This window comes from Amblyomma mixtum, chromosome 8 (genome assembly GCF_055824585.1).
Source record: "Amblyomma mixtum isolate Tamu chromosome 8, ASM5582458v1, whole genome shotgun sequence".
Taxonomy (NCBI): Eukaryota; Metazoa; Arthropoda; class Arachnida; order Ixodida; family Ixodidae; genus Amblyomma; species Amblyomma mixtum.
Window position 1 is genome coordinate 94,707,886 of NC_143019.1, and position 22,088 is coordinate 94,729,973.

Here is a 22,088-nt window from a genome sequence, read left to right on the forward strand (position 1 = left end):
ACTATACTGCTCAAAAACAGACCCTGTGGCCTGCGAACTTTTCACCGACCCTGTACGTGGTCGATGGAATCAGAAGCCGGCTGACGTGCGCACTGCGCTGCGCCCATAAAATTGGAACGCTAAAGGAGGAAGAAGGAAAGAACGCACAGATAGGAGCGGTGGTTTTACGGCTGCTCTCGAGTCGAAGAAAAATAAAAACACAAGGAAACGGGACTGAAACGTGCGCTACGTGGACGGGAGGTCACGAAACGCGGATTCTGAAAACTCGCAGCAGCTGAAGGAGCGCTTTCAGCTCTTGTAGCCATTCAATTCGTACGCGCCTTTTGAAGCCTGGGTATCGAAGAATCCGCCAATAATACGGCTAAGTAGCGCACGTGTGGTCGACGTTCATTGTATGTACCTTGAATTGCTTCTCGAGCCGAAGCTGCTTTTGAGAGGCAGCGCGCAGTGGTGACCTGGCCTACCGTGGATAGAGTTTCTGCTACCATCAAAGCATTAAAAGCGCATTCCTGTACGTATATATATAAAGTGGTTAATGGGAGTGCGCCGTAAACGTGTAATTCTTTGCACGGGAAACGTCGTCTCCACAGTCTGGTGAAGTCCGAGTGTGCTAAAGCTTGTCAATGTTTCTAGCCCTTTGTCGCGCGATAGAAACGAGACTGTCAAGGCTACGCTTACAGCAGAGCCGGACTGAAAGCACTCCACGTAAATTCAAAAGAAAACATTCGACAGAAGTCTGTCTGGTTGGGAAATTTAATGTTAGGAGAAGGTAAGTGACGCCAACCAAGTAAAATACAGGAAAAACACGATGTTTCGGGACCGGCTGGGCCCCTTCTTCACGGTGTGACTACGGGCGAGCGCAGTTTGGCTTTTTAAGCCCCTGTGTGGAGGACCTGCGGGTCAATGGCCGCAGCCCATGGACGTAGGATGAGGGGAGAGTCCCCAGGGAACGATTAACATTCTCTCGTGTTTGCTGAATGTGCCACGACTCGAGTAGAAGCCTACTGCGTGGGTTAGCTTCCACGCAGGAGGCTCCTACTCGAGTCGTGGCACATTCAGCAAACACGAGAGAATGTTAATCGTTCCCTGGGGACTCTCCCCTCATCCTACGTCCATGGGCTGCGGCCATTGACCCGCAGGTCCTCCACACAGGGGCTTAAAAAGCCAAGCTGCGCTCGCCCGTAGTCACACCGTGAAGAAAGGGCCGAGCCGGTCCCGAAACGTCGTGTTTTTCCCGTATTTTACTTGGTTGGCGTCACTTACCTTCTCCTAACTCCACGTAAATGTCCCAAAAACGACTAATAAATACAGCATTCTAAACAAACTCTAGCGCATCGAGACAAGGGACACACTAAAGGCAACACAAGCACTTCGGTTGCCGTTTTCTTTCGCTCTGTCCCTGGTTTCTTGTCTATCTCCAGCCTTTTTTTTTTTCGAAATGTTCACATGTATTCGAGATCAATACGCACTGGGGAGGTTACCTGTTACAAAAGTTACAACATATATTGGATATGGCAGACTATAGCTGGGGTGTCCTTTTACCAGCTAACATTATCCAAGCTCGTGCAGACAGCTCTTTTTGTATGCGAAGCTTATCAGCAAAATCAATTTTTAGGCCACTTCATTCTCAAAGGTACACTGAAGAGGAATCTAAACTCGTCTCTTTGCCGCGGGAACTCGAGCTACACGTTCCGAGCATTCTCAGGAGCTTTCAGTTATTGTCCTGTGCGGCCGATTTCCTTAATTTAAATCGGATTAACGTCCAGATCCCGCCTTTTTTTTTAATTCCCCGCAGACGGTGAGAGGAGTCGAGCAACGCATGGAGTGCCTTTCAGGCAGTCGCGTGGCGACTTTGCTTTCGCTTTTATTTTGTTTTTTTTTAGGTTTCTGTGAATAAATAGATCTAGTCAGAGGCTACGGAAATTAGGCCCACGGAAATACAAAATATGCGTGAACTCTTTGCTTTCGCGATCACTACGTATCACTCCGCCGATGGTAGAGCAGCAAGCCGCCACGGGACTGGTTGAAAAGTTGGTCGTCTCCTCCCACCGTCTGCGGGGAATCCAAAAATAAAACGTGGGAGCCGGACGTTTAATCCGATTTAAATGAGAAAAAACGGCCTCAGAGGGCAATAATTCGAGGCTTCTAAGAACGCTCGGAACGTGTAGATCGAGTACCAGCGGTAAAAATACTAGTCAAGATTCCTCTTGAGCGCACCTTTAAAGGTATATTGCTACGCAGTTTATCTCGTTGCTGCATTTCCTCGGAATGAAAAAAGGCGAAATACTGTTGCGATGTCTGGTATAGATCCCTTGTATATCATATCGTCCTTATGTAACTTACACGGTAACAATACGATAGGCCGTATTGCCACCAATTAAGAACGATTCACCAGCACGATTGAAATATCTCGCGCTGCAGGAGAAACACTTCTTCAGAAGCCCAGGCCTATGATCTTCAAGAAACGTTGCCTGCAGCCGGGAAGGCACAAGGGGTACTAATGTTTCGCGCTCAACCGCTACTGCAGCTATCCGCAGCGATGCTCTCACCACAGGCCTTGGCAGTAATGACTGCATGCAGCACAAGATGAGGTGGTAACCGGTAGTCACACACGTGCGAATGTTTCACAAACCGCTACGAGCGACTTTAATCACAAAATAAATAGGCTTAGCACATACACACTCAAGCGGCGTCCACTGTGGCGGCACTGCACGAAGTGAAGGATTTTAGACAGGCTAATTAGTAATAAGACGACCAGTCTCAAACGTCCGACGAGGTACTTGCTCACCTATGCTAGATGAATTCTCACTAACAGCGACAAACTTGACAGCAGCACAGCAAGCACAATACTTGCCGATGAAACGTGGATGTGAGAAACAGCCCCACTGCCAGTGATTATTTCATCCACGACAACAATCTTCCAGCCGACGTACGGTGTCGTGTAGCTCTGGTAGTAGACGACGTCCGGCGTGCTCTCGTTTGGCGACCAGGACAGCACGGCTGGTTGGCCGTCATCGCATTGCAAGCGCAGTGTGTTGCGGAACTTTGGGAAGGTGGCGAACTCGTCCGCCTGCCGCGGCTCCGACGTGTTGTACACCCACGCGCAGAGTCGGCCCGTAGCACTGGGCTGAGGACGTCCCCTACGGTCGAACTGAATGCCCGCGTAGACCTTGACGCTCTGCCTTTCTTGTTCGGTAAGCCTGGCGTAGCCTCCGGCGCGGCTGTCAGTGATGTACAGTGGGTGGTAGTAGCGGGCGTTGTGCGGGTTGTTGCCTCCTTCGACGCGGAAGGTGTAAGTGCGTCCTCGCTGCACGTGAATCTCGGGAACGAGCACACCGTTTATGTACCAGCTCTCTCCGGGTCCGCTGTGGCCTGTGGTCCCCATGTAGCCCTTCCATCCGCCAGCAGGGCCGATTCTGGCTATGAAGGTGTCCACCGCCTTGTCGCGTATTCGGAAGGGAGGCCAAGGAGCCGGCCGCCCACGCGTCTGGCCCGTGGTGAACTCGAAGCAGTTGTCCTCAGCCTCCTTCCTGCCAAAGTTAATCTTCAGGGTGCCCTTTGGAAAGGTGTGATGGAAAGAAGGTTCCTTGAACTCATTGTACTTGCCTATAGCCCACACGAGATAGGTGTCGCCATCAGGGTTAAAGATTTGGTCCCCGTCGTCGTCAGGATTTAGCAGCGTCCTGCGGAAGATGAAGCTCGTGACACCATCCTTCCTGGTGAAGGTCAGTATCTGGTAGCTTTCCTTTCCTTCGACCTTCAAGTCGGGACACACGCCCCGATAGCGGCCCAGCACGTTTGAGCACGGGAATCGGTCGGAGATGTTGTAGTCCACGGCATTCGCGTAGTGCCCGTCGAGGTAGCAGACGGCCACGTCAGCGCCCACCATTTTGGAAGCGTTCGGAGCGCCACTTATTCCAAACGCAATGTATTCGTCCTCCTCGATCTGTCCGATGAGTTCCAACGAGATGCTCCGACCCTGGATCTCCCAGCGGAGTTGTAACGTTGAGTGCAGCTGCTCGCAATTCGGCAGCCGTGATTCGTGCTTCAAGGATCCCAGCTTCGACGGCGGGATGTCCTGGCCGTGCGGAACGATCACCGATCCGTAATTCTCGTTGGTCTCCTTGTTCCACACACTCAACCAGTCAATGTCGAAGACGGTCATCTTTCCAGGAAGGGTCAGCTCGATCGTCTTCTCCTCGTAGCGACCGAGAGATTCCAGGTATCCCTTCTCGTTTGGAATCTTCTGGCCAGCGCTGTTCGGCTGAGGACCAAGGCCGACCCAGAAGTAGGTGTCGGAGACGTTTCCGTTGAAGTAAAAGTCAGGAATCTGGATCGTCTTGGAATCCACGATCACAACGGTGCCAGAACGCACGCCGGCACCCCGTCTTGAAAGCTCCGAGATCCTCCGTGGTGAAGGCGGTTCGAAACCCTCGGGGAAAAAGATGTCGCCGTAGTTTGCATGCTCTCTCAGATTCCAGATGGCCAACCAACGGATGCTGGTGATTTTTCGCCGGTTGGGCAGCTGCAGGTATATGTCCTTGTCCGTGTACGGCTGCAGCTTGTTCGTCTTGCCTTCCTCGTCTGGAACGATGAAGCCGACATTGCTCGGACGGACGCTGGATCCAGCCCAGAAGAAAGCGTCCTGGCCCAAGCCGTCGTAGAAGAAGTTTTTGATGAGAATCGTATACTCGTCAATGGCATACACGTGACCGGACACCTGATGAGCGTACGTGTTGATCTTGCCGATGTAGAGACCCTCGTGCTGATCAGCGAGCGCCGGAGACAGCAGAAGCAAACACGCTGTCACCAAGATCCTCGCCGCCACCGCGGACCTCGCCATGGACGTCATCTTGGCGACTGGCACACACACTGCACAGCGTAGCTCGCAAGGCGGATTCACGAACACGTTCTTCACTTCGCTCACTGACGCACTCCGAAGTCATCTCTGGCGACAAAGTCGCCGCTCATCCCCCGGCGAGCGCATCACGCACCTCACCACACCGATACACATGGTCGTTTGATCCTGCGCACACACGTATACGACGTTGCGGCGTTCCTTCCGAGCACCTCGAAGACGAAAGTTGTGTCCTATTTTCTTCAGCGACCGTAAGCAAGCCGTGCGCGCCGAGCAACTAGGAATATGAAGGCCAGACGGGGAAGGGCCGGCTCTCGCTGGCCCACATTCTGGTGGGTTGTTTGACTGCTCCACCCTTTCCTAGCTCCTCTCACCAACAGCGGAGAGGGAGAAGCAGTGGGGGTAGCGTGGCCGGCCGCCGACGTTTCGGCTCCAGAACCGGTATGCGCAAGGTCTTTCTTACCCGCTCCTTTCTTTCTCTCCGCACTGGCGACGTTGCGAGATTAGTCGCGTCCACGCGGGGCTTCGCTTTGTGCCGTTTTTACAGCGAAATGCTGTTTGCAATGCGAGGCGCATGCGGGGCTAATAAAAGCCGCGCGCCAGCCTTATTTGTTTGTTTTTGCTTCCTGAGCACACAGTCAAGCCGTCACTGCAGTCGAAATTGAGAGAATATTATCGCGACAAAAGTTTGAGAATGCCCCTAACGAACAGAAGATGACATTAAAACTAATATAAGCAGTGATAAACTTTCCCGCTTCGAACGGGACACTCAAATGTTTCTCCCTTCCGAGGCTGAAGCATGTGTGAGGTGAATGACACTTTAAAAATAAGTTTTCCTGACTTCACGTAAACACTCCTTTTAAGCAAGTTTCAGCAGTACGTACAATTCCGTGATTTTGCCGTATGCAATTATCTTCTTGATGCTTTACATGTCCTACTTCACAAGACATTTTAGTGCTAAATGTGTGGTACATAGCATTACTTATTAACATTTGCAAAAAGTATGCAAGGCACCCCTCTTTATTTTTATTTTTACAGTCTAGAGATATCTTACGTGTATTCTTCCGGCGCTGATTTTCAGAAATTCTGGAGATAGACTTGCGAAAGGCAATGTTTAAATCATCCGAAAGCAAATTAAAGCGTCTCCCGGCACACTGTTTCTAATTTGGCATCTCCGCCTCAATATTTTTTTCACATCGCAAGACACAAATTCTAAAGAACTAAGCTTAATTGTGGCTCATGGTACCGCATAAAAATTTAGTCTCCGTGAAAGCCTGCAAACTCACTACAAAATAAGTACCTTCTTGACCACAGTTACAGTTCGGTAGATCTGCAAGACAGTTTGCGGAAAAATAACACCACTTCTTAAATTTCTTTTTCACCTTTTTCACGTTCCTCTTTCGTGCTGTGTTCAGAAATACGAAACGGTCATTGCGAGATAAAAGAGGAAATTTGTTGAACTAATGAGTTTGAGTTTTTAGTTGAGTTTCTTTATTTCTACCACAGCCAAAAAGTTACATCATAAAACCATACGAGAAAAATCAGAAAAATCAGATGAAAAAGCATATACGCACTGACTTCACTTACAAAGATGTACGGAGCGTGGTTTCACCACTTGAAATGGAAGCGTTCGCAATGTCTACGCTGAGTGAATGTTCATTTCTTTTCCATTTTCTATTTCCGTGCGGCAACATGTCTAGTAAGCAAGTGCGTGTGCTTGTAAGGGTATCTGAGCGTGTTTTGCACCTGCCGGCCCCTCGCCCTCGTAATTTTAAATTAGTCACGGGGGAGGCGACTCGAGGACAAATTCCGCGTGGGCGCTGGGAGGATTAGCCGCCCCTTTCACCCATGTCTTGCTCGCCGCTTTAAATGCGTGAGGTGAAGAGAGGAAAAATTCAGAGAAGGAGCGGAGAGGGGGGATCGCGGACCTGTCTGAACCATTCCATTCCTATAAAAAAAAGGAAGGGTGGGTGCGCGCGTGTGTGCGTGCGTGCGTGTGTGTCACAAAAAGACAAAGAAGAGAAAACGCAACTGCTTCTTCTCGTCCTTTCCTTTCTGGCACTGTAATTTCCCAGGCTGTGTGTGTGTGAAAGGCAACAAAAACAATGTGCTTGAATGTATTCATGTACATGCAAAAGAGATGCTATTGCATATTCTGTATTTTATTTTCAAGTCCAACAATTTTTCTTCACATCCCCAATAATTTTCTTAACCTCTGGCTGTACACGACTGAGACAGGTTCCCCAATCTATCCGAGTCATGCGGAAATCTTTGCGTCAACCTTGAGATACCTGCCAAGAAAAGAAAAGCAAAAAAATAAAGAACGCCTACAGGAGCCGTGTTTAGCTACACCACTCGCTGCAACTTTTACTTGCCCAGACAATCGCAATGCTGAGAAACAAGTCACGGGGCCATCACCTGCCGTCTATCATGTGCAAGTTTAAAAAGGACCGTATGGAGCAATTAATGAATAAGGCGTCTAAGATATCGCTGTCAGCTGATCTACTGTAGAGACTGGACAAGGACATGCGTCGATATTCCGCACTTTGCGACACTACACGACACGTGGTGCCTGTGTTTGTCGTAGTGCCTTGTGTGTTTCAATGTAATGCCTTGTTTCACAAGTTAACACGCAGAACCAACTATCCCGTCAACCTACCTTACTGAAGCACGTGAGGTCTGACTCCCGTTTACACAGGCTGGCGGTCACCGCAAGCAGAACTGACCAGAAGAGGTCAGTGCTCAGCAATTACAGAAGGGTAAAACCTCCACACCTCTCTCACGGGCGTTGTGGGACAGTTATTGTCGGCAAAACGTTGCTGGGAGCTCTGAGTTCAGCGAGCAGCGGCCAAGTCAGTAAGCGAGAGCAAGATGGAAGCGAGAAAGAAGCCCTGCCTCGTCTCGTACCCTAGCCGTATGCTTCGGCAAAAATTCAACCACGATAATGCGACCGTGCGAGGTCAGCGCGAGTCACTGGGTAGTGGGAAAGTTCTCACGCATCGGTTGCCGTTGCTTGGGTTGTTGTCGGCGGTCGTGAGCTACTCGCCGCCTTTTCACCGTATGCTGATGGCAAGCACTGTTTAGCGCGGTGCCGGGCCCACCGAAGGTCATGCGAACGCATTTATTCGAAGCCGATACCGCCTAGCGCGGCTGGCACGGCGTGAGTGCTTTCTCGTCTGTTTTTCTTTCACAGCGAGGTCAAATGGCGCACACCGTACCCCGATAAGAGACGATCTGCGCTATGTAATAGGCGCCACCGATTGTGTGCAGCGGAGAAAGGAATGGGTTCGAGGTCAACGAACGCTGCGCCCATCCGCGAGAATCACTGCGACCAGTGTGAAAGACTGTACGGGGCCAACAAGAATAGAGCAGGTGAGGGCCTCTCAAGCGTTCACGAAAACAACTAGGCCACCGTTTTTTAAACGCAATGTTGCGAGGGGAATTAATATCTAACTCATTATTTTAAGGCAGGTGTTGATAACAGAAGAAAAAGTTATTTTCCTTTTCTATTGAGCGGCACCTATAGAAATTCCCCCATAACAGCCCTTCGTTTCAAGGACTGTTGGCAACACTAACGGACAGACTTGTATGAATAAGACCCGTTCAACAGCTTTTCGCTCCTGTCTGCGCCGCAGGACTGATTCATTCTGGCGACGCGACGCTTTTACGCCCAGTACAGTCATCCTTATTTCCTTCGCTTTTGAGTATGGCACTCATCGAGCAGGCAGGCATGACGTCCCGCTTGCTCATCGCCAGGTGGTGCACGGAGTGACATGAACACTCCGCGTGTGCTACTTGGCACAATACGCGGCCGGGCACCCCACACTAGCCGCTTGTGCAATGTGCAGCGCGCGCGGTTAATTAGCGCTACGTGCGCGCGGCTTTGCTTGTGCTGTGCTTTTTTGCGTTTCGTAAATACGGGCAGTCGCAGCTCCCGCATTTTTATATCTCGGACAGGCCTTGGGCAATCGCGCGCGAGCGGCCCAAACTTGTTTGCTTTTTGTGTTTCGTAAATAGTGCGCCTAATTCCCCTCTGTCCTTCCTCGCAATTGCTCCCCTCTGCACTTTTCCAATTGCTATCCTCTGCCTGTTCCTTTATTTCCGCCGGCCGCAAGCTCGTGTGCTTAAGATATTAGGTAGCAATTTCCGCGACCGGCAACGACTTTTCCTTCTTTTCTGTACTGTTTTGTTAAACCACTGCTACAACTACTAGTAGTAGATCTTGACAGCCTTAGGTACTTAGTGCCGAGCCATATAATTTTTCTCAAGAGTTTTTTTTCCTTTCTTTTTTTTTGGAGGGTAAAGGGCGCCACTCTAATTCTTTGGCACTGACCAGCACGAAGTATTTTCGGCAATCAACATCGTGGCGAGCTGTCGTTTCAAATTCGCAGCAGAGTAGCGCACTTTCTAGCAGACCAGTGTAGAAGTATGTGGCTAGTATACGTATCTCCGTCACAGGTTCGCTCTAACATTTTCCTGCAGCTGCATTCCTTGACCGAAACGTAGAAGAACTGAGGATTGGGCGAGTTGGTGGTGATCCATTGTACAAAATCCAGCGCTTACGAACACGAACAGAGGCCAAGGGAAACAGACTGACGGCGCTGAACTTACAACTGAATTTTATTCATACGTACGCGGACAATTTATACATTTACACAGACATGCGCAAAGACATCTTGTCAAACCCGGATACACTGTTGCCACTCACAAGCGTAAAAATAGAGAGAACAAAAAACAGCAATCATCCATTCAACGAACGTGTGTCATTACCTCACCCTCCCTACCCAGAATGAAGCAGGCTCATTTGCTTACGCATCGAGGATTTGCTTACGCATCCCTCGCCCTTCCTGATGATGTGAAATGCTTCCGCGATCTCCCTCGTGCGCTGATTATGATGCACAAACAACACTTCCGTGTCAACAAAATACGGAACACAATCACACGTGAGGCAGTGTTGTGCTACATTTCTATTATCTCTGCTGCTGACCGAATTGGCATGCTCTGTGAGGCGAATGTTGATACAACGGCCCGTCTGGCCGATGTACACAGGGCCGCAAGACAAAGGGATAAGATACACCACTCCCTTCCTACAGGCAACGTACTTGTTTCCATGCTTAACTTTGCAAACATTCTTACTATCCTTCCCCTCGCGCTTCCTCTGCACTGCAGCCCCTACTTTTGCTAGTTTATTGGGAGCAGAAAAAACCAGGCTTACTCCGTATCGGGCCCCTACTCTCTTAAGCCTGTGAGATACTGCGTGAATGTACGGCATAACTGCCACATTTCTTTCTTTAGAACCTGTACTAAGTTCTGAGGAGTGGCCCGATGCCTTCACCTTTTTACCGAAACGTAACTCATGAAAACATAGGTACAAAGTACTTTTGTTTCAGGCTTTACGTCTGAATAAAGCTGATTCTTTCCTCCTTAGAGTGAATCCTGAAAGCGTTCTGTATGCACTTCTGCAGCCTATTAGCTAATGTTCAGCAGGGGCGTGATATCTTTCAACTCCCTAATATGCTTGATCAGGCGAGGCAGACCTACCGCGAATTGATTCCTTTAAATTCTCCACTGAAGCCTAGAGTTGCCTGACGCATCCAAGAGTTTCGGTGGCGGCCGATGCAACGATGGCGTCGGCATGTCGAGGAAGAGCGTGTTGGCATTCGAACAATTTTCGATGCTTACTGTAAGGGGTATATATACCGCACAGGACCGCCTATCCGCCCATAGTGCTTGCACTGGAGGGTAGTAATGGGAACCGAAGGCAGCATTAATGGAAGCGTCACTGCTGGCAAGCGGCGCGCGGGCGGCCACCACGCACGGAGTTCGCGTTCCCATTTTAGTAGTCTGTCCCGGCAACGGCGGCTGCGAAGGAAAGATGCCAGCGTCACGAGGAATGACTTGTCACTAATTCTCTCTTCTTTCGTGGCAATTTGGCGTGACTGCCCTCACTCCTACCAACTGTTTTGACATTCTTCGGCGTCAACGACGGCCAACGCCTACAACCGCTCACTGGCGCTCTGTGCTTCTGCTCGCGCCAAATTCAATTGCAAATTATTTATGCAGCCGCAGGAGCATACCATGTGGTGATCACAGACTTTGGAACAGAAGGAGGGGGGGGGGGCAACTCTAACTGTTTGAGCTGAGATGAGGTTAAGTTAATGACAAAGATTTCAGTTCCAGATGTATGTTTGTAAAGCTTTCCAAGTCAGTTTAAGTTTTATATGCATTAAACAAATGCGCAAAGCAAGTAGGAACAATATTTTAAGCATGTTTAAATAAATAACAATGAATAAATAAAAATAAGCACTTGGAGTCGTGCATCTACTCGAAGAAAAGTTAACGGGTTTAGTAATGAATTACGCATCGTTAGAAACAAGAAAACATGCACCCAGTAATAAGGTGTGCATACTTTTTTAAGAGTTTCGAGTATAAGGGAGTGCGCTCGTGAGGGTAAGGACGACTTAACAGTACAACATGGTACTGCCGCGAAGCACTGCTACATTTCTTTTCATAAGTATTATCTGTTTATCGTGATCTCATTGCGGTTCATGGCGCCGCACGAGTTCTTGTGTGCGCCCTCTTGACCGCACGCGAAGAACTGCACTGACGTGCGGTAGATTCCGCAGTTCAACGAAGCCAACATCCCCGGTCACACCGATGCTGACGACTGCGAATCGTGTGTACTGATATCGTCACTTGTTCGTCCTTCTTTACGAGCTTCGGTTTGCCGGACTAAACTCCTTATTTTCCAGGTCATCGCCAACCTTGATTCCGTCCGTCCCGAGCAATAGTAGCAATATGAAAAATGAAGCGTTGCGTAATAGGTTAGACTACATAGCCAAGGGCTTCATAACGTTATAATCACTCAATCCTGGAGCTGTCTCGCCTCTGAAGTGGTAATTATATATGTTCCTATGCTATACACAAGTGGCACTCCTTGCACATGCGTTCAAATTCGGCGGTCTGATTGAAGCCAGAAGTGAAAGGTAAGCGGACTCCCGCGAAAGGTAAGGACCAGGAAATGCAGAGAAATCGATTAAATTACAATTCATATATTTAACACTTCGATAGATAATATAAAAGGTCATGTAGCCTCAACTTCTCCCAATCATAGCAACATTCGGCGTTGTGCTACCACGCATGATGTGAGACGCTGTAAGAGCCACGCAATAATGCCAATGCTTTTTTGCCTCTTTGGCGCAGGAAGGTCTTGGCTGTTACAAAAAACGTCGCAGCCGGCAAGGAGCTGTTGCTTGGTACGAGCGGTCCGGGCCCCAGGAATGCTGCACATAGTACCGGGAACCACGAGTGGGGAATTACAGGCACAGAAATCAGGAAACGCTTTCCCTTACCCACTGTAATGTAAACTATAGCGTGTCCACCGTTAAAAACAGGAAGATCACACTACGGAGTGCTTTCTCTCTGCGATGTCCACGCGATATAAAAATCGCCGCTTTGGAAGCTGTCGCCGTTGCATACGTCTGCAATACATGCTTCTGGCCCAGGTAGAGACGTAGCACAATGCCCATACTCTCTCTATCGCTTTGAGTAGGTAAGCGCCAAAAAAAGAAAAAAGACGAACACAAGGCGGGAGGACGACGACAAAACACAAAAGAGCGCTCGTGAAGAAAAGCGCGCGTTGTGCTCGTCTTTTTTTGGCGCTTACCTAGCTCAAAGAGTGTATAACCAACTAGCCCAGCACAAAATTTTGCTAAAGTATATCTCTATCGCTGACCAGCCCAAAGATTCACATCTAGTTCTGTTCTACGACACTACGCAGAGGTATCTCAAACATCGCTGAAACTTGTATATGAAAATTCCATTAGATAAATTATATCTCATCTGAAATGTTCATTGACGTTTTTCACTCGGTCGCTCACCAACGCCTTCACTGACCAGCGCAACCCCCTTCACCTTCCTCCCCCTAACTTGATTGATGATTGATTATTACTTTGGGGTATTCTTGGGAGGGGGTACTGGTCCCGACGTATGTTGGCCAGTTGGTGGCATCACTCTTGGGGACCAGGGGAAGGGGTAGGGGGTGTAGGGAGGGGAGAGGGGAGGGGGTATGGTCGTCGCCGAGACGGGAGCGGTCCGAGTCCGTGCAGGGGGAGGAGTCTTGGAGTAGCGCCGCCGCCGCAACAACAGCTCGCGGGGGGAAGCCTCGGTGCACTAGGATAGTGTGCAAGCACCGGGCTGGGGGAGGCAGATTCCTAGACCTTCATGTGGCTGGGAGGAGCCGAAGGTCCAGAAGGGTCCAGGTCCAAGGCTGCAAGTCCAGGAGGCCGCAGGCCTTGGGCTGCAGGTCCAGGTTCCTCGGGCTACAGAAGGATGTCCAGGCCGGTCTCCTTGAGGTAGGCCAGCAGGAGCCGGCAGGCGGGCAGGTGGTTCCGGGCCGGGAACAGCAGCTGGTCCTCCGTGTCTGCTGGCAGGCCGAGGGCACGGTAGCCTGCAAAGAGACGGCTACGAGGCAGGGCAAAAGTAGGGCATGCACCCAACAGGTGACCCATGGTGCCTGTATCCCCGCACGATGGACAGGCAGGGGAGGAGGCCATACCAACTACGAACTTGCGTGTCGGCGTCCATGAGCATCCGATCCGAAGTCGGAGCAGGAGAGCACGTTCTCTGCGCGGGATCTTGTCTGGGAGCCGGTGGAAGGGCCTGCACGCAGAGATACGCCTGTCAGGATGCTTTGCCCTTACCGCTCGCCTTAGTAGATGCCGGGCAAAATCATGCGGGGCCACTTTAGAGGTCACGGGCGACCCATCGTTGTGGGCATCCTTCGCGAGGGAGTCGGCGTCCTCGTTGCCCTGGACGCCGGTGTGGCCAGGGACCCAGTGAAGGGACACCTGGTAGCCTGCATCCTCCAGTGCGTGCAGGTGGGCACGCAGGACACTCGCCGATGTCTGCGAGATGTGGGGCCTGCTCAGGAGCTGGAGGGCAGGCCGAGAGTCACACAGGACAGCGACAGGGCCAGGTGGGGTGGTAGACCCGATGAATTCTGCTGCCAGGTGGAGACCTGCCAGCTCAGCTGCCGTGGAGCTGCCCGGGAAGGAAAGTCTGCAGGACCGGCTCTGCTGCAGTTGGGGCACTGCCAGAGCCGCTGCTGCTTGCCCTGTGGCTGGCAGGACCGAGCCATCGGTGAAGAGGAGGGTGGTCCCTTTGCTCTCTTCCAGGAAGGCAGCAGTGGTCTGGCGGAGTGCTGCAGCAGGGGAGTGGCGTTTGGTCACGCCGTCAAGGTCCAGGGTGACCTGCAAAGGAGGTCGGGTTGGAAGAGGGGGGAGGACTGGGAGGCCCTGGGGAGGCCCAAGTGTCTCCACGTAGAGTGCGTGGAGCTTCCCCATCCTAGAGTCGGCATTGGCCTGCAGGCGAGCACGGAGGGCACCGCCATCACGAACGTGGGCGAGCCGGTCCGTGTGGGTCAGCCCCATCTGCAGGAGCAGAAGGTCCAGCGGGAAGACGCCCGCCTCTGCCAGCGTGGCCGGGACCTGCGATCGCGGTGGAACCCCCAGGAAGCGGCGGATCCATTTCCTGCGAGAGAGTTCCATGCGAATAAGGCGGGTGCTCCGGAGCGTAACTAGGGGGAGGGCGTAAAGGATGGCTGATGTCGCCGCTGCCTCGAAGAGTCGGATGGCCCAGGTGGGGGTGCAGCCGTTGCCTCGGGCGACGATGGAAAGTACTGCTCGGCCGACTCGCTCCATGTGGGACAGGAGGGCCTTGTCAGCAGGAATCCAGGAGAGCCGGTGGTCGATGGTGAGACCAAGGTACTTCACCTGCGATTTCCAAGGGAGCTTAGTGCCGTCAATCTTGAGGGTAGCAATCTGAGCAGTGGCTCGTGCTCCCCTCGGATGTATAAACAAAGCCTCAGATTTCGTGGCTGAGAGAGACAGCCCCTTGGTCGCCAGGAACTGCTGCACCCCGTTGAGGGCACGCTGGAGGGCCTGTCTGGCAGAGGTAATCTGCCTCCTCGGAGCTCGGACCCAGAGGGCGACATCGTCCGCGTATACAGAGCAGAGAACTCTGTGGCGGCGGTCCTGCTGGATGGAGCGAGGGAGGCCTGCCATGACCAGGTTGAAGAGGAAGGGGCTGAGGACAGACCCCTGAGGGACCCCGGTGGTGATGGGGCGAGGACTGCTCAGAGTGCGGCCAACCCGAACCTGCATAGAACGGTTGGACAGGAAGGAGGTTATAAACCGCCGGAGGTTACCTGTCACCCCCAGCTCGTCCAAGGCCATCTCGATGGTGCTGTGGGGCAGACCGTCGAAGGCCGACTGGACGTCCAGGAGGACAAGGATGGCAACGTCTCCGTGGAACTTCGCTTCCTCGAGGGATGACACCACGTCCGCGATGGAGTCTGCGGTACAGTGGTGCCTGCGAAAACCTGTCAAGTTCTCGGGAAGGAAGTTAGTAGCCTCAGCAATCCAGGTGAGTCGTTGGAGTGCCACCGACTCCATGGTCTTACAGGCAGCTGAGGTCAGCGAGACGGGTCGGTAGGACGACAGCTCCTTGGAGGGCTTGCGGGGTTTGAGGATAGGGACCACGATGGCCGTGGTCCAGCTCTCCGGAAGGATGCCGCTCGACCAGATATCGTTAAACACGGTCAGCAGGCGGGCCTTTTCCGGGGCATCCAAGTTCCGCAGCATCTGCAATGTGAGCCCGTCTGCCCCAGGAGCGCTCTTCTTTTTGGACCGATGGAGGGCCCTGAGCAGCTCGTGTGGGGTGATCGGGTCAGTGCAGAGGGAGGCTACGCCAACAGCACCTGCAAGGACAGGAGGAAGTTGGGTTCGACACTGGGACGGAGGTCCCAGTGGTGGGCCTGGACTCGGGTGGGCAGCCGTGGTGAGATGGTCGGCCAGCTGCTCCGCCAGTGCCTGGTACGACACCCCCCGGGCAATGGCGGCACCGAGGACTGGGTGTCGGTTTGCTGCGACCTGGAGGAGGGACCGCAGGAGTCGCCAGGCCGTCGCCGACTGCCGTGCCGAGCGGATGGACTGGCAGACGCCAGCCCAGCCCTCCCTAGCCCGGCGGTTCGCCTGGCGACGGCAGACAGCATCAATCCGCCGGTAGGCCGTCCATTCCTCTGGGAGCCAGGTGCTCTCCGCCTTCCGCTTGGCTCGTCTCCTGGCAGCTCGGAGTCCCAGGAGGCGAAGGTCTGGGACAGGGGCCTGCACTGAGGTAGAGCAGGACACAGTAGCACTCTGTGCACACTTGCCCAGCAGGGTCAGGAAGTCCTCTGCATGGGGGATGTCCTTTGCGAGTTCCCTGAACATGGGCCACTTGGTGATTTTGTACACTTTTTCCTTCCTGCGCCTTCGAGAGGAAGGGTTCAGAAGGATGGGGAAGTGGTCCGAGCCCAGGGAATCCGGAGCTCTATCCCAGGTGTAGTGGCAGGCGTCCGACAGCAAGGCTAGGTCGATGATGGACGAACGGCCTGGTCGGATGAAGGTAGGGGCCCTGGGCTGCAGGACCCTGAGACTGGCTGCAGTGATGGCATCCAGAAGCTTCCTGCCTCTGGCGGACGTGGTACGGCTGCCCCAATCCCTGTGGTGAGAATTAAAATCTCCACAGATTAGAACATCCTTACCAAGTCGTGCATGAAGGGCCGTGAGGCAGGAAGGGTCCCAAGGCACACTGGGTGGGAGGTAGACTGAGGCCACTGTGGTGTCCGTGCTGCCCATGCGGACGCGCACAGCACAGATCTCCAGGTGACCCAGGTCAGGGTCATCGGCTGCCAGGACAGTATGGGGGATCCCATTCCTGACATAGATGGCCGTGCGGGGTCTCTCCTGGGGGTGGGCGTCGTCCCGGCAGGGGGCGTCACTGCAGTCCTGGAGGGAGCAGCAGGAGCGGCCCGAGTACCCAGTGTACCCTGGGAGACGGGAGGATTCTGCAGGGATCCGGGTCTCCTGGAGAGCCATGATGTCGTAGTCCAGGGAGCCCTGCAGAACAAGGTCTTTTATATCGGCCCGCCGGGCACGCAGGGAATTCACGTTCCACTGCATGACCCGAGGCCGTGAGGGGGCCGAGTTACGGCGATCCATGGTGTTGGGTGGAGGGGCCCTCGGCAGCGAGGACAGCCAGGCACATCTGGCGTGCGCCCGAGTCACGGGGGAGCTGTGGCAAGAGGGCCTGGACAGCAAGCCGCAGGGCTGCCGTCACCGTCTGTTGGGCATCCTGCGCTGGAGAGCGGGCTGGGACCCCGGCAGCAGGGCGGGAAGGTCCAGGGCCCCGAGTCTGCAGGGCCTTGGCATAGCTGAGCCCCCGGGTGACCCTGGAGGATCCGGGTCCCGGTTCCCTGGGAGGCTGCTGCTGGTGGCGGATCTGGACCCTGGCCGCCCGGCGGGCCCCAGGCTCTGCATGCCTGCGGAGAGCAGTCGCCACCTTACTCTGTTCCCTCCAGATGGGACAGGAGGGGTCCTCCGCGCAGTGGCGTCCACCGCAGTGGATGCAGCGGGGGACGTCTGCTCTGCAGGACCGGTGGTGGTGGTGGCCCCCGCAGAAAGTGCAACGCTGCGGTTTCGAGCAGGAGGCGGCCACATGGTTGTAGCCCCCACACCGAGAGCACAGCAAGGGCCGGGCCTTGAAAGGGTGGACCGGGAACAGTATCCCGGCAATCTGGACCTGGTCCGGGGGCTCAGCTGCGAAACGGGCGGTGACAGCACGGCCACGGCGACGGATGGCCAGGATCTCCACCGAGGACTCGATGGTATCGGCGATGTCCTGTTCAGACACCTCCGGGTCGATACCGAAGACGGCCCCGATGAAGCCATCCGGGCGGGAGGCCTCGAAAGCCCGGACTGGGGTAGACAGCAGGGAGCTGAGACCCAGGAGGACTGCCCTGGCCTCTGGGGTGGAGACGTCCGCGGCGATGATGTTGCGCCTGCGGTTAACTCGTACCTCCAAAACGCCAGGCCGGGAGTACAGGAAGGCGCTGTAGTCCTCCTTGACAACGTCCCTGAGAGAGAAGGACCTCTGGCGGGGCCGGAAGAGGACAGTGGCCACACGGGGCCGTGGACGGGCTCCTGGACGCCTGGCCTTGCGGTTCACCAGGATCCACCCGTCTGGCCCACGATGGTCCTGACTGGCTGGAGCAGAGGGGGGAGGGTTAAGTAGCGAGGGCTCGCCACTTACCTCTGGAGGGCCATGGCCTGGGGGGGAGAGAGACTCCTCAGGGGCATGGACCGGTGGGGTTGGGGTGCTGGACCGGGAGGAGGCAACCTGTTGTTGTTGACTGGCTGCGTTGAGCAGCTTCTCTAGTGCCGAGGATCTCTGGTCTGTGGGCCCTCCTGGGGAAGAGACTTCAACAGAGGGGGTGATCAGACGGGAGGGATCGGCAACGGGCAGCTGAGTGGGCACAGTTGCTTGGGGGCTCCCTGCGGGCAGGTGCTCCGGGGACGGCTCCTGGTGAGGCCTGGGGCGTCGGGGTTTCCTGGGCTGTCGCCTGGGGCCGGGGGGCAGGTCCGGGTGGTCCCTCAGGAACTGGGCCCTCTGGCGGGTGACTGCTGGCGAGGGAGAAGCACTGGGCGCTAGCGGGGAGGAAGTGCTGCGTGTAGGCGAGGGGGAAGCGCTGCGCACAGGATGAGGGGAAGCACTGCGCGCTGGCGAGGAGGAAGCGCTTCGCGCAAGGGGGGGGGGAAGCGCTGCGCGTAGGCGAGGGGTGCCTGGAGCTGCAAGGGCTGTGCTGCAGGCTGGCAGTAGCCTGGACAGTGGTTTCCAAGGGGGGTGTGGAGGCCTGGTGACGGCCCGGGAGATCCGGCGTCTGGAGGACCCGTTGGCCCCGGTTGGCCTCTGCCAGAAGGGCTGCCACCCGCAGGCGGAGGTGGCGGAGGAAGTACTTGGGATCAACGGTTAGACTGGCAGACCGCTGGTGGTGGAGGGTGCGCCTTGGGCTGCGTGGGGAGTGGCTTGTGCCAGGGACAGGCTCGTCACTCGCAGTGTGGTCCCCCATAATGTTATAGGGGTCCCCTGCGAGTATTGAGTACGGTAAAAAACAACAGGAGGAGAAAAGAAAGCAAGTGCAGAAGGGGGGGGGGCAAAGAAGGGAAATATAAAAAAAAAATAGGGCGAGTAGAAAATCACCAGAAAAACACGGTTAAAAAAAACGAAAAAACAAGTGAAACGGATAGAAGAGTAGGAAAGGAAAGAGGTAGAAGAACTAGGGGTAGGGGAACACAAGTAAAAAAAAAAAACGAGTAAGACACGGGTGAAAAAACGCGAGTAAAACACGAGTAATTACAAGTGATGACGCGGAGAAGAGTAGGAAAAGAGGGAGGTTGAAGAAATAGGGTTAGGGGAACACAAGTGAAACGCACGAGTAAAAACACGGGTTAAACACGAGTAAAACGCGGGTGAAAACAAGTGATCACGCGGGGGAACACAAGTCAAAAGGACGAGTAAAAAAAAAAACGGGTCAAACACGAGTAATACACGAGTGAAGTCAAACGCACTGGTAAAAACACGGGTCAGACACGAGTAAAACACGGGTGAAAACAAGTGAACACGCGGGGGAACACAAGTCAAACGCACGAGTAAAAACACGGGTCAACCACGAGTAAAACACGGGTGAAAACAAGTGAACACGCGGGGGAACACAAGTCAAACGCACGAGTAAAAACACGGGTCAACCACGAGTAAAACACGGGTGAAAACAAGTGAACACGCGGGGGAACACAAGTCAAACGCACGAGTAAAAACACGGGTCAACCACGAGTAAAACACGGGTGAAAACAAGTGAACACGCGGGGGAACACAAGTCAAACGCACGAGTAAAAACACGGGTCAACCACGAGTAAAACACGGGTGAAAACAAGTGAACACGCGGGGGAACACAAGTCAAACGCACGAGTAAAAACACGGGTCAAACACGAGTAATACACGAGTGAAAACAAGTGAGGACGCGGAGAAGAGTAGGGAAAAGGAGAGGTAGTAGAAATAGGGGTAGGGGAACACAAGTGAAAAAAAAAAAAGCACAAGTATAACACGTGTAACACGCGAGCAAGAAAACTCGAGAAAAACACGTGAAAAAACTCGAGTAAAAACAAGTGAACACGCGAACAGGAAGAGTGGAATTAAAGAGGGAAGACAGGTGTAGAAGTAAATGAAATAAGAAGGTTGGAGTGATCTGGTGAGTTCCTCGCGAGACGGGAGGAGAAAAAAAAGGCTTAGGAGGTGGGGGTGAAAGGAATAGGGCTAGCGGTGGGACAAAGGAATAGTCAGGGAAAAGAAGAGCGAAAAAACAAAATGCGAGCGCTAAAAAAAAACAACACTAGTAAGCAGCGAAGGGTAGAAAGATTTAAAAGCAAAATAGAGGATAGTGAGGGAGGACTAGTTTTAAATTGAGTGAGTTCGGAATAAAGACGAAATCAGGACAGGCAAAGCACTTGGGTAGGCGGAAAAAGGCCTAAGAAAAGTGGCAAAAACTTGCTCTTTCGGCCGTCGACACAGGCTCCTGAAGAGGCACGACGAAGACCACACCAGGTACTTGCCTAACTAGCGGTCTTGAGGCAGCAGCAAACGTTGGGGGATGCAGAAGCTCACGAACACTCGTTCCCAGTAGCTGACCCTGCCTCATGCGACCCGGCTCCCGCGTTAGACCTCTAAAAAACCACTCAGCCCCTCCCGTGACGAATCGAAAATTGCACATAGGCCAGTTTCCGGCAGGTGGGGCCACCGCGCGCATACTATCGTGTACACAAGTAAGCACGCGGAACACCTGGGGTATCTTTCGCTCCCTTCATGCCCCATTCCGCGTGCAGGGTAGACGACCCGATCATTGTGTCTTGTTAACCGCCCTCCCGTCCCCTTCGCTTCTATCCTTCTCCTATCTCCACGCATGACAAAGAAAAGAGAAACTAGCTAAAGTGAAAATAATAAAAAAATTCCAGATAACTCCCTGTCTGGTTAGGAAAAACTTACAGAAAGCTGAGAATTTTTTGCAACCACAACTTTTCATTTTTTGAAAATCTCGAATCGGGCTCCTTCTTCGCGAGTGGGTGGCAGCGGGCTGTTTGGGTACTTGGTACGTGGTGGAAAGGAGGAGGAAGCTTGAGGACCGAGTGCGGCGTTTCGAATTGTGCGAAAGTTCTTTACGGAGATGGCTGTGAGCGTCTATTCTTCTTTATTTTTTTTTCTTTTTGCAAGCAGCGGAGCGAGGACCCTGCGTACACATGGGTGCAGGTTGCATCTTGAGCTACCGTGAGCGGCCGATGTTGTTCGGCGTGTTTTGAATGCGCCAAGACTCGGGTTGCAGTCTTTTTTCGGTCATTGGTTTCGGTAGCGAGGACGGTGGTTACTTGGAAGTTGGTTCAGTTGATTCTACGGGTTGGGCCTTCGGAATGCTCGGCTACCGCGCCGAGTTCTCTTACAAAGCTGAAGAACGTCGTTCTTGTTTTGTATTTTTTCTTTTAGATTCTTTGCTCCACCAGTGTAGCTTGAGTCGCAGTCGACAGAAGGAATTTTACTGCCTTCGTCGCATTCTTTCGGTGGCCGGTCTCCGGGTAGAGAGAGGGAAAGCACCAACGTGTTTATCTGCTTGCGAGCAACTCAAAGGTTTTCCTTTTTCAAGGTACGGCCGATGGTGTTGTTCATCTTTTTAAATTTTAATAGAAAGTCTGAAAAACCTCTCCTGTCCTCTCCATGACCCTTTATTTCCACCGGCAGCGGCTCTAGCAAATGCTGCGGCTGGCAACGTCTATTTCTTTTTTTTATCTTTTATTTGCAGTAATAAACCACTACTAGTACTTTCGTCCGCTCCTCGGACATAAAGTAGTAGTAGTAGTGGTTTATTTAAAAAAAATAAATAAATAAATAAATAAAAAAGTGAAGCAAAAGAGTGTTGCCGGCCGCGGCAATTGCTATCTAATATCTTAAGCACCCGAGCTGCAGCCGGCGGAAACGAAAGGGAAAGGGAGAGGATAGTGAGGAGAAGTATAGAGGGGAGCGACAGCAAGAAAGGACAGGGGAGAGCTTTGTACACTATTTACAAAATACAAAAGTAATCAAGTTCGCGCCGCTCGCGCGCTAATGTCCAAGCATTGTCCGAAAATAAGTGCGCGCGAGCGGCCACTGCGCACAATTACTTACACAAGAAGTAAACTGTATGTACATAGCCGCGCGCACGTAGCGTCCTGTCTCGGACTAATCGCGCGCGCGGCACACTGCACTAGCGGCCGGGGTGGGGCGCCCGACCGCGTATACCGTCCGAGGTAGCACCCACGGAGCGTTCGTGTCA

General features: G+C 53.1%; 1 protein-coding gene across 1 annotated transcript; it reads right to left on the bottom strand.

Annotated features, from left to right (window-relative positions):
- Positions 1-2,622: 2,622 nt before the first annotated feature.
- Positions 2,623-5,150, bottom strand: LOC149333559 (protein Skeletor, isoforms B/C-like). The gene has a single exon (XM_089556079.1). The coding sequence runs from the start codon at positions 4,850-4,852 to the stop codon at positions 2,789-2,791; it is 2,064 nt and encodes a 687-aa protein (XP_089412205.1). The 5' UTR covers positions 4,853-5,150; the 3' UTR covers positions 2,623-2,788.
- Positions 5,151-22,088: the final 16,938 nt, after the last annotated feature.